The sequence below is a fragment of the Hemibagrus wyckioides genome, linkage group LG07, assembly GCF_019097595.1.
Source record: "Hemibagrus wyckioides isolate EC202008001 linkage group LG07, SWU_Hwy_1.0, whole genome shotgun sequence".
Classification (NCBI taxonomy): domain Eukaryota; kingdom Metazoa; phylum Chordata; class Actinopteri; order Siluriformes; family Bagridae; genus Hemibagrus; species Hemibagrus wyckioides.
In genome coordinates, this window is record NC_080716.1 from 12914543 (window position 1) to 12927224 (window position 12682).

Genomic DNA, 12682 nt, shown 5'->3' on the forward strand with positions numbered 1-12682 from the left:
CTCATAAGTTGTGATGTTTCTGGTGCTATTTTAAAGTTCGGGTTGTAAAATAAGAAGGATAATAACCTATTTTTTCATAATGATTGTTATGCAACCTAAGACAAAGATAAATTGCTTCCTATAATTGCAACAACCTCAGTTATTTTACACTAATAAAACTAATTTTGGTTATTGTTATGGGATAATGGTTGTATTGTTGATTGTGTTATGAAGGATTGTAATTAAATATCTTATTGATCAAATTCAGGAAATGCCCTCGGGCCTACATTAAGAGTGATTTAAGTAAAGAGGCTTTCTGTTTGTTTGTTTTTTGTTTTTTATAATGTGATATAATTGAAGTATGCTGCAGATGAAGTAGATAAAGATGAGAATAAAAAGGGAGTACTCATTTAATAAGACTGATAGATGGGCAAGAATAGAAACATCCACCCAAATTTCCAACTGTAGTAATTTATTCAAAGAATATTCTGCAAGTAGTTTAATCAAAGGTGGTATTTTCCAAAAACATGGTCCTAAAAGATATATTCCAAAAAGTGCCAGTCCTTTGTCTGTCCTAAGGCATTTTCTATTGCATTTATTGAGCATATTCTCATCAGGACATTATATACAAATGGCATGTTATGTACAGGCTCCGAAAGATACAAAATTTCATACATTATAATATGTACATTCAAAGAATATACATTCTGTACAACTGACATTCACAACTGACCTCATCTCTCATTCACATTAAGTGACACACTCCTCACCCCTTTGTCTCTTTTTCTGTTTTTCACACTTGTTTAACTGAGGTGCATTTAGTTTTAAGGAGCTGTAGCACTCGGCGACTGTGATTGGCTCTCCATGGCTTCACTAAACTTTTCATGTTGACTAGAAGTTGACCTTTCCTTGCATCGTGGTGCCCAGCAACAAGATATTCCTTCCCTAGAGGAAGACAAACATTAGAGCATTTTACTACATTATTATCACAATTTTCACAGTTTCAATGTTTGTGTGTGTGCAGTTACACTCACCTGGGTAGAGTACAGGGCAGGTACAGCCTCGAGTGGTCCAGGACTCTGGGTAGAGTGTGACAGTACCTTGCATGTGCCTGAGGGTGGAGCTGCTCCACAGCACCTTCAGAACTTTAACATCCACCTCGGCATGAGAGCCTTTATCATGTGCTGCCAGCACTCTTACCTTTAAAGCTACACACACACACACACACACACACACAAAATGCTGGTGTAAAATGAAGAAAACTTTACTTTTCTACATTATATGCACACAGACAGGTTAAAACCATAAGAATTGTGCAGCAGGATATTGCTGCTATCGAACTTAAACCTTATTTTCAAATTCCTAAATTATCCTAAATTATGTTACAATCTGCTGGAACACTACGAAACTCCTAAGGAGTATTCTTCGACCTACACATACACATGATAAGCATACATGTGTGTTTATGTATGTGTATGTGTAGGTCGAAGAATACTGTATATATGTAGAAAAGTAAAGTTTTCTTCATTTTTTTTTCTTCAGTTTTCTTCGTATTCTTCGACCTACACATACACATGATAAGCATACATGTGTGTTTATGTATGTGTTTGTCTGAAAATGCCGTTACTTACCATAGGTGTATTTCATAATGCAGAACACTTTCCTGTTCCTAAGGGACTGCTGCTTACAGTCACATTTCTCTGCACAGAAAAACAAAAACACTCTTTATCCTATTGCCTGTCAGTTTATATGCGTTGTCAAGGCAATATAAAAACACACATGACATTCAAGTGACACATATCTTATCCAAGCCAACAGAGTGAATTCCAGTGACATAGGCTAGCATTGTTAACAGACTTATACCTTGGAAGTTCAAGGCAGAAAAAAGTTCCTCCACTCGAAATAAGGTGTTGTTGTGAGCAGGATCTGACCTGTGCACACACACACACACACGCTTTAGGTTATATAACACTCTTAGTATTCTATGGATTTCTATTCACAAATACACATGCAAACACACAGACTAACCCCGTCATGCAGTCTCCGGTGTATGGATCACAGTCACCTGCACAGTGGCAAGGTCTGCAACCATACTCGCTGAAACCCCAGTATCCCAGCATGCACTTGTCACACAGCGGGCTGGCCACACCAGGCTTGCAGGTACAGTCCCCATTAGCAGGGTTACAACTCTCAGTTCCAACAAGGTCACACAGACAAGCTGTCACACAAGCAAGAGAAAAATATAAATAATATAAAATATAAACTATAATTATGATTGTTCATGTGTAAGGGCATATGATAAGCAAAGCCTTTAAGATTGCAGTCTCAATATTGTTGGTAGTCCAATAAAAGGTGCAATATAACCTATGGGATATATATACAAGCATTTTCAGCAAATTATTAATCCAATTTACAATTTATTGCTGGACAAACAGTTTACTATCCGACTCCCTGCACTGGATCATTTGCATAGTATGGAATTTGACCCCATTGCTCTTGACACTGTGATCTAATATGAATATTTAAAGAAAACAGATCAAGAGCTGATCAAGTACATATCCTTGTAGAACTTCTTTATTTCATTAAGAATTAAAGCTACAAATTCAACAGCACTTTCAGTATGACCATAAGCACACTTGTTTCAATACTATACAAAAACTATACTCTAAAAAATGCAGTATTTAAATCTTTCACAAATATGCAAATATTCAGAGTTAAATACACCAATCAGGCATAACATTATGAGCACTGACAGGTTAAGAGAATAACACTGGTTATCTCCTCATCATGGCACCTGTTAGTGGGTGGGATATATTAGGCAGCAAGTGAACATTTTGTCCTCAAAGTTGATGTGTTAGAAGCAGGAAAAATGGGCAAGAGTAAGGATTTGAGCTGATTTGAGTTTGACAAGAGACAAATAGTGATGGCTAGACGACTGGATCAGAGCATCTCCAAAACTGCAGCTCTTGTGGGGTGTTCCAGGTCTGCAGTGGTCAGTATCTATCAAAAGTGGTCCAAGGAAGGAACAGTGGTGAACCGGCGACAGGGTCATAGGTGCATTGATGCACATGGGGAGTAAAGGCTGGCCCGTGTGATCCGATCCAACAGACGAGCTACTGTTGCTCAAATTGCTGAAGAAGTTAATGCTGATTCTGATAGAAAGGTGTCAGAATACACAGTGCATGACGGGTCAGGGCTGATTTGGCAGCAAAAGGGGGACCAACACATTATTAGGCACATGGTCATAATGTTATGCCTGGTCTGTGTAATTTGCTATTAATCATTTTTCCTTTAAACAGACATCATGATGCATTTCATAGTCTGGTGGGTGAAGAAGCTACTTGTTACCCAAACATTTAGCAGTCTTAAATCTGTGTTTATTGAAGGATTTTCATATCATATATCACTTGTAGAAATGGAGTTATTATGAGAAATGCAGTTATTCTTCTTTTACCAGGAACATACATTTCTAAAGACTGAGTTAATGTAACGACATTTACAAGTATAAAGATTTTGAGCCCAAACATTACAAAAGAAGTAGAGGAAGAGTGCAAAAAAAAAAAAAAAGTGTGGTATAAGAAAAGAGGCTTATTCTTGTTGCCAATACTCATCATAACAGGAAGTCTGGAGACATGTGTGTGTGGAAGAGGCTGCTACATGAACACACCCAAAAAGACATGATACTGATGTCTTGGCTATGAGGTGAGGCATCGCAACAGTGGTGTGTCAGTGTATGTGATGATTAATCTGTCTGCTGCACACACACACATTAACAGCTAAACCCCACCGAGTTCTTGTTATTCTGCATGTCTCAGCTCGTTAGAAGAGCCATCAGCATTCCGAGCTGGAATAGTGCTCTATGCCAAACAGCTCCCGTGTGTTTGCGTGTATGTCTGTGCGCGCAGGCACATGTGTGAATTAATGTATTTCAAAAGTACAGAGTTCCTGAACTCTGACATGCTCCTGGCTGAGCTTCATAAATAAATATTTGAACACAAAGTGCGCACATACACACTCAGTCAGCACAGCGTGAGAAAGAAAAAGGAAAAGGAAAAAAAAAAGCAGATTTCCCTTAAACCATTTAACTGGCTTCTCAAAATATGAGCTCAACACCCTCCAGCATCACATACTGTATTTATTAACTAAAAGAAGCTTTTCTGTAACGTTCTCCCCACCTTGACAACCATTGTGTCCATAAATCACATTTAAGTCAACAACTTAGGAAAGCGTGTGTGGTAAGGTGAGGTGATGTTTTACCTGTACAGGAGTTGACAGCGGTCAGTTGTCTTTCTGGATGCCTGTAAAAGCCTGACTGGCACTGCTGACAGTGTCGGCCTGTTGTATTGTGCAAGCAGTGACACACACCTCCACTTCTCTGACCAGAAAGCCGCCACAAACTTCTGTCAAAGTGGCAGCTCTCTGCATGTCCATTACACTTGCACTCTTGAAACACACACACACACACATACACATTACCACTGCTGAATTGTACATAAGGATGCTAATATAGAGAGAGAGAGAGGACAGGCAGTCAGACAGAAAGAGAGACAGAAAGAACACTCACTTGCACACTGGTGAGCTTCTCCAGTTAGGCCACTTGCTGGTCTCCATGGTTGGTCATTATAGAGATGATCACATCTCTCACAGTGATCTCCTGCTGTGTGATGCCGACACACACACTTGCCATGCACCTTAAGGAGTGAGACATAACATTCAAATGAATCAATTTCCAATCTATTAGCTCTCTTTTTTGAAAGGAGAAAACATGTCTCTGATATATGACTTATTATCAAGAGATGAAGCAAATAATCAAAATGGTGACTTATTTTTGGTGTTTTTTCAGATTTCTAAAAAAGCGCTTATAATTTTTCCCATTCATTATGAAACAGCTAACAATCTTGGGAGGGTGAAGGCATCTAACAACATGCTATGCGGACAACTGCATGTACACATTACATTACTCTCAGGGCTGAACATGCACTCTTATCTGCTTTTCCAGCTGAGACTGTGATACAACATGATATGGTAACAAACTGTTATCCCACATTTTGGTGGTATTTTCACTGCCAAGCGACCCACATTTTCATGAACTCTTTTGTTAACACAAGATTCAGAATCTGCACTACTGTACACAGATTTCCGACAGGAAAAATGACATTTTCAGCAATGGGACACAATGGCTTTTTCAGAAGATATAGTCAATGGATTGAAACAAGTTCACAGAATCCCTTCTTATAAGCTTACTCAGAAGATTTATTTTATAAATAGAAGATAATCTCACGGATGAGCTATGAGAAAAAATTTGCCAAACAAATTCTCGGCCAATTTGCTTCTTTGTGTGAAAGAGGTAGTTCAAATCAACCCCCCACCACCACCAATCTGTACACACATTGTCTTTCCTCGTCTCAAACGTTTAAAGACTCGTAAATGTTCCACATATACGCCATATAGATATATCTATATCTATATACTCCGTATATAGACGCCATATACGGAGCCATGATCTGCACACTTCTTTAAAATCTAAACCTTGTGCCCACTGCCTTATGTTGCTTTACGCCTTTGTGTTGTCTATCCGTCATCTGTGGGAGAGAGACTGGTATCTCCACTGCCCTGTACCCAAACAGATTCCAGCAAGAACAGACATACCAAACAAAACAAAATAGACTAAAAAATTTAAATAAAAAAAAGCATGCGAGTGAACAGGGTATAAAAAACTAAAATAAACACATGAAAATTTACAAACACTACATGCTTTGCTAATAAAAACATTCCGGCAAAGTGTGCAGAAGTCTTGTGTTATAAAAAATGCTGATAATCAAGCAGCGCATGCATCTACGCATGGATATCATCAACATGAATGAATGCATGCCATTGTGTTTGGGTTGGTCTAGAGAACGCATGTATTTGTTTGGTCTGCACTGTTAGATCAAAGTCTGACCCTCCCAGGGTACGGTGTTTGTGTCAGCATTTGTTGTTACTGTCTGATTACAAAAAGCAAACAATACAAAATGAATTAGGGAAAGTGGCATGCGACGAGGTCCTTTCTCTCTTCATGTTTTTCCTCTGTCTATCACTTCCATTGTTCCTTCCCTCCTTCCTGTCTTTCCTATCTCTTTTCAGATCTTGGCCCTCCTATTAAGAGTTTAGGTTTTCAGTAATGGTACCAGAGAATAGGGGAATGCTGCATAACAAATCAGGAGAGGAAAAATAAGACTAAAATAACGTATTAAGTTAGGCAAGCAGCCATTTGTATAACCATGAGAAATTCCTGTCAGAATAGCAACTATTCCTGCTCATTATTAACGGGTTAATCATTTCTGAGCAGACACTTACAGTTTCTTCAGACAATGCTCAATTGTATTTGGTGTTGCTGAACTGCTGAAGTTGGCTTACCTTACGATAGTAAAAGATCAACTCATGCTTGACCTTTGTTTAGAAGAAAAATTTAACAAGTCTCTCTGTGTCTGTCTAAGGCACAATTTCCAGAACAATAATTTGCTAAATGTCACTTGACATAACTTGGATTTTACATTTAGTATTTTGTTTGGTACAAAACAGCATACATGTAAACAAACACTTTTCAAAAAAAAAACCTCACTCACCACATGGTGGCCACGATTGTGTGTGGCCATGTAGCCACTGGCTGGCACACACTGATCAGAATGGCCGTGGCATAAGCATGCTCCCTTCAGGATGAAGTCGGAAATGGCATAGGGAACACTAAGAAGACTGGAATTGCTCTCTTTGAGCTGACATGGGCATGGCTGAGGCTGCAGCAGGCGCACTCGGAGGTTGGTGATGCCAAGTTGGGCACGAGCCTCTGAGCTGTAGGGGTCTAATTTGCCCCAGGGAGACAGAACACGATATATAACCTGGAAAGACACATATAAACACAGAGCTAGTTAATAGCTGTTTTACCAGTAGGTGTGTCACAATATGAATACAACTGCTGGTCCTTTTATTTCAATCTGCACAAGTATTACACCTGCTCTAAATAATAGACAGCATTTTTACCAATAGGATATTAGGCTTGTCAAAAAGGGAACCAACCTTAAATATACAAACAACCTAAATACTATGAATAGTGTCTCAACGAACACTAGTTACAAATATAAACCCTGGATAACCACCAGATGAAGTGAGAATCACCAGGATACCTTCTTGTATGCATGTAAGACAGGCTTTTCCTGAGTATATAATACTCCTAGGGATGTTTCAGAACTCATAAGGACAGGGAGGGACAGACAGGTTGTCCTCAAGTCCAACTGGTTGATGTGTTCTGATCTTACCCTGGATGGTCACATGATTTCTGCGCACTTATGGCTCCCTAATATGTAATTGGTGTATAGCCATGGGCTGAGAAACCACTTCTTTGGTCTTGTAAGCCTAGGAGAATTTCATCAGTCCTAGAATCCACACCAGGTATTGATACCACACCGTGGCCTAGCTTAATCATAATGTCTTCCACATGTTAGACTGACAGGGAAGCGGACATTCTCCGTGAATCTAAAGTGTGTGGCTTGTGTCTGCTCCTTGGTGAGGCATGTAGGTGCCAGTCATCAAGTATGGCAGTATCCTGTTGCATAGGATGGCATAGGAAGGTATTTGGAAGACATCAAAGGTCTGGAGCACTTCATCAGACAGCCTTAACAAATGAAAAGAGAGGGCCTTTAAGAAACACTCCCACCCATGTAAGTTTATAACTGGATAAAAAAAACATCCTTCTTCTAAACAAGGGTCTAGAGATCTTACTCCTCGTTTTGAAATGTGCTATCTACCATTTCAATTGTTCCTCTGTCCAAGTTAGAGCAGAAACTTTGACTGAGCTCAAGCAGCGGAACTGACATTTGCATCCCTGCAGCAATGGACAATGTTTCTGGCCGCAAATCTTACTGTCGGCGCCCGTGTGGGATTGCGAACATGAATGCCATTAATCTATGGCTGGATGCAGCCTCTTAGTGGGAGGGATGTGATACTCTCACCCCTATCAATCAAAGCAACACTAGCCAATAATGAGAATTTATGCTTTTATGTGTGACTTTATGTGTCTCAGAGGAAGGGTGTGATGGCCTTTATCCTCCCCAGTTGGTAGCTGTTGTGTAATATGGGAAAGCTAGCTGGTGGATTGGAATCGGAAATGCGCTAATTTAACAGATTTACCAATAAAGTGTGTGTGGCATGGAGAGTAGAAAACCACTCAGTCCTGTTAGTGGTGCATAGCCACAGGACAAGGAGTTGCTCGGAAATGTGGAATAATCTGAGGAGTAAACTTGGAAGTAGGGAAGATGAGGCAAAATATTTCTACAGTATCTCCATGATGTCTGATGTTCATAAGGCAAGAAAAAGAAAGGGAAATGTAAATGACTGAAAATATTATAAATAATATGGAATACTAGGTGACTTTTTGAAAGGTCTCCATGGTGATTCTCACTACCCCTGAATTGGATCAATGACTAGTAAATAAGCTGATGAACTTTTGTGACGATATTCACTAATTTTAATTGCTTATTCAGTTACTATTATTGCAACCTAAATGGATTATTACATTAAAACTGTCATTTCTATACCCTCTATCAATCTTGTTTCTGGGAGGAATGCTCAGCATCTTTAACATCCCTGTTAAATAGGTCTGTCACGTTTTGCATGCATTCTCACCTTTTTGCTGTTGGACAGAATTTTTTTTTCATCTTTGCACACACTCACCTCTCCACCACTACATGGCCTTGGTGATGAGTATTTCTCAGTACAGCCAAAGCCATCCTTGACACCAAACCAGGAGCTGCAGTTGTGGGCATATAAGTGCAGGGTGCTCCACATACGCCCAAAATCCCGTGAGCTCTCCACAGTCATGGCTGCAGGACGTGGTGAGTGGAATATCACAATCAGGTGTGTAAAGTAAAATTCCACCTCCAGGTCCAACTGCAACGTTTCAGTGATAGCCTCTCCGGCTGATTGCCACCATGTACGTGGCTGTGTGAAGGATGAGTCGGTCATGAAGGTGGGTGGGTGAGCATGACGGTGGCACACTTCACACTGCGGTACACAGCTGCCATCATCGTAGTTACATAAGTACTCTGGTGTAGTGGAGCCGCACTGTGTGTCCGTGAGCATGGGACGCCCAGTGGCCAGGTTGCCCATACGTGGATTACATACATGGTTCTCACAGCCTAACACACAAATGCACAAATAACACTTATTTTGATATGTGATATCAAATAAAATCTTTAAATTAACTTTTGGTTTATGTGATGGGCATCAAGTCAGCTCCATAAGTATTGGCACAATTTTAAAACTTTTGTACACCACCACAATGGATTTACAGTCCCTAAATGTCCACAGGATCAAAAGCAATTACAGGAACTAACATAATTATAAGTATAAGGATTATTTTAAATTTCTAGATGCAAATCATTTGCAGTCAATAATTGTCTGAAGTCTAGAACCTGTGGCTATCATCAAAATTCTGACTTTCCTCCCTTGACATGATTAACCAGACAGTGGCCTTCAGTTCCTGCATGTTTATGGGTTTTTCCTGTCTTTTTTTTGTCTTCAGTAAGTAAAAAGCATGTGTGGGTTGAGGTCAGGTGACTGACTCAGCCATTTAAAAACATTCCATTTCTTTTCCTCAAGAGGCTCTTGGGTTGCTCATAGCTCTCTACACTATATAGCTACTTCTATCAACACTCATATCATCTATAAACACTACTGACCGCTATACAGCTCCAGTGACAGCCATACATGCCCATGACGCCACCATATTAGACAGATCACACAATATACTTTGGAATAATGGACCCTTCTGTTTCTTCTTCATACTCTTTTCTTGCCAGCATTCTGCTACAAGGCCATCTTGGCTTCATCTGGCCTTTATTTTCGTGAGTTTTACCAGTGGTTTGCATCTTGTGTTAAACCCTCTGTATTTACATTCGTGGAAGCGTCCCTTCAATGTAGACAACGACACGCCTATCTCCTCGAGAGTCTTCTTGACTTGGTTAGATGTTGTGAACGGGTTTCTCTATACCAAGGAAAGAATTCATCCACTTTAGTTCCGGGGCCGTCCAGGCCTTCTGGTGTTGCTGAGCTTGCCAATATATTCCTTCTTTTTAAGAATGTACCAAACTGATTTGCCCACTCCAAAAGTTATATAACTCTATAAGAGATCTGGATTGTTTTTTCATCTTAATGATGGCCTCCTTTACCTCAACACTTCTTTTCTGGACGTGGTAGCTTAGTGGTTAGTGGCACTACTGATGGAAAGCTATAAGTCTGAATCCCAGGTCCACCAAGATTCCCTCTCTGGGCCACTGAGCAAAGCCCATAAACCTCAATAGCTCAGCTGTATAAAATGAGATAAAAATGAAAGTTGGGTGTCTGCCAAATGCGAGAAATGTAAATACTGGGTTTCCATTGAACATCTCCAAAATGCAAATTAAACATCTTGGAATAAACACCAGACCTTTTATCTTTTTATATCTGTTTTTTAATATCCAATAAAAAAAAAACACGGAAACAGATCACACCTAGCCATGAAAAAGCTTATCAGTCAAAGGTCCAATTACTTTTGAGTCTGCATATAAATGGATGTACTATGTGAAAATGGCTGTAATTCCTAAACAATCTCTATTTCCCTAAAAAGAAAATAGTGTTAAACCGCTTAAACTAAAGCTGAACAACTACATTTCAATCACATCTTGGCTGCTTCATTTTTGTTTTGCTTTTTTAAATCCATCGTGGTGGAGTACAGGGGTCCGAATACTTATGACCTGATTATAAATCAGAGTATAATACATTTATACAATCTTAAACTACTAGATGTTTTTTTATTTTTATTTTTTATTTTCAAACACATGTATTGTTATAATCATGATTACTGCTTTTTTATATACAGTTACGTCACCCATGCCTTCTGGATAAAGGATTTGAAAGACAGTCATGAGTGAGAATATTCTAATTATAATCATTAGAATATGATTATAATAATATGCTAATTATGAAGAAGCATCTTTGAATCCTAGCACTCTAAATGTCTTATCGTTCTGCCCCACTCTCTTAGAGTTCGTTAGGACAGAAACGAATATATCAAAACATGTGTGTGTGTGTGTGTGTGTGTTCTTGTTTTGATGGCACCTGCAGCACTGACCTGAACGCGCAGAGTAACAAGCGCCGCACGCGAGCACGAGGAACAACGCCCACCTCTCCATCGATGTCCCGTCAAAATGTCTCAAACAAACAAAGAAAAAGAAAAAGAAAAACACGTCTCCAATGTCTTAAAACGTCTGGAGTGAATTCTCTTGTCCCCAAAACAAGGCGAAGGAGCCGCAAGTAGCGCCAGCGTTTCTCAAGCGGCAAGTAGAAGCATGACTGCGTTAGCGTGGCTCGTCCAGGTGCGCGGGCGCCTCTGAGCTGCGCTGATTTGCCTCCGTGTTGAACAGAAAGCGCTCACCTGCACAGAGGCGCAAGGCTCGCGCCACGCCGCCATCTGTTTACCAGGACACTCGCGATGTCCGCTTGCCACGCGCGATAATCCAGGCGTTATCATTCACACGCATCTCATCTCATCTCATCTCATCTCACACGCTCGTGCTGCTGGATCCTCCTCGAGCTGAATTCTCTGGAATAATCGTTGAGTGACAGGAGCGTGAACTTTAGCTCCGCCCCCCCCGCCCCCCCCCCGTATTTAAAGGAGCATTCCCGGCAAACTCGACTCTTGAGTCACCCTTGAGTTTCATCCAAGCTATGCACGCGCACACACGCGCGCACACACACACACCAGGGCGCGACGCTAGGTGCGAAGCAAATATGACAGGGTGGGTTTCCGCTAATACGCATAAGCCTTAAACATGCACCTGAATCCTGGAATTCGATTTTCTTTGCAGTGTTTTTGAGTCATTGTTCTGTAGGAAGAAAGAAAGAAACAAAGTCCCATTCATCTACGCCAATTTTTAACCATGATATGAACAATCATTGTTATTACAATGTAATAATCATATTATTGCCATTACAATTATTTTGTCTAGCAACATAATCAAAGTATGCTGATTTCTTCCATACTGTGCAGACCTTCCGTACTTATAACCTACATAATTCCAAATCTAATCATGTGCGGTGGTTTAGTTTTAGAAGTGGTTTGATTGGTGTCAGATTAAAGGCTGGAGGGAGGCAGAAAGCGGAAAACAGGGAAAGCAGTTAAGTGGGAAATGCTAGTGGATCAAAGCCATGGCGTTCACTGCCCCTTTCCTGATTGGCTGTGTGGAATGCGGACAGGCTGAAAGGCTTTCCGCTCATAATCCGTTCATGTGGATTTGCAAACGTTGTCCTGTTTCTTAAATTAATCGTGAGCTGTTATTTTTCAAGGTTTTACAAGAGTTCATTGCTCTACCTCTTTCATCACTTTTAAAGCACGTGCTCAAGAGGAGATACAGCAATAATCTGATAGGCCGCACACAGTGTATTGTTTACAGTGCGGAGAGACAGTGTTTTATTTAGCAACTTGTCCTACTGATACAGCTCTTGGGTGTTGGTTGAATCACCAACCCTGATTCGATTTGGATTACCCTTGATAACGGTGAGCTTTGTGGACAATGAAGCTGACACTGACATGCCTGTCTATTTCTTGTAAGGTCAGGTGATTAGGTAAACATCAGCCTACATGCCAATCCCATATACATTACAAACTATTAATAATTTTACATGAAATTGC

At 40.2% G+C, this 12682-nt stretch overlaps 1 protein-coding gene across 1 annotated transcript; it reads right to left on the reverse strand.

Moving 5' to 3' along the window:
• Window positions 1–449: 449 nt before the first annotated feature.
• ntn4 (netrin 4) lies at window positions 450–11609 on the reverse strand. The gene is made up of 10 exons (XM_058393837.1): window positions 11123–11609; window positions 8686–9149; window positions 6585–6854; window positions 4544–4670; window positions 4237–4422; window positions 2008–2197; window positions 1843–1910; window positions 1611–1679; window positions 1014–1187; window positions 450–924 (listed from the first exon to the last, which is right to left on the reverse strand). The coding sequence occupies exons 1-10, from the start codon at window positions 11181–11183 to the stop codon at window positions 773–775; spliced, it is 1761 nt and encodes a 586-aa protein (XP_058249820.1). The 5' UTR covers window positions 11184–11609; the 3' UTR covers window positions 450–772.
• Between the last annotated feature and the right edge of the window lie 1073 nt (window positions 11610–12682).

Coding starts and splice junctions, on each gene's coding strand:
- ntn4 (XM_058393837.1), bottom strand. CDS start 11,183: ATGGAGAGGTGGGCGTTGTTCCTCGTGCTCGCGTGCGGCGCTTGTTAC. Junction 9,150..11,122: donor TTGTTACTCTGCGCGTTCAG/GTCAGTGCTGCA, acceptor TTTGTGTGTTAG/GCTGTGAGAACCATGTATGT. Junction 925..1,013: donor CTGCCCTGTACTCTACCCAG/GTGAGTGTAACT, acceptor GTCTTCCTCTAG/GGAAGGAATATCTTGTTGCT.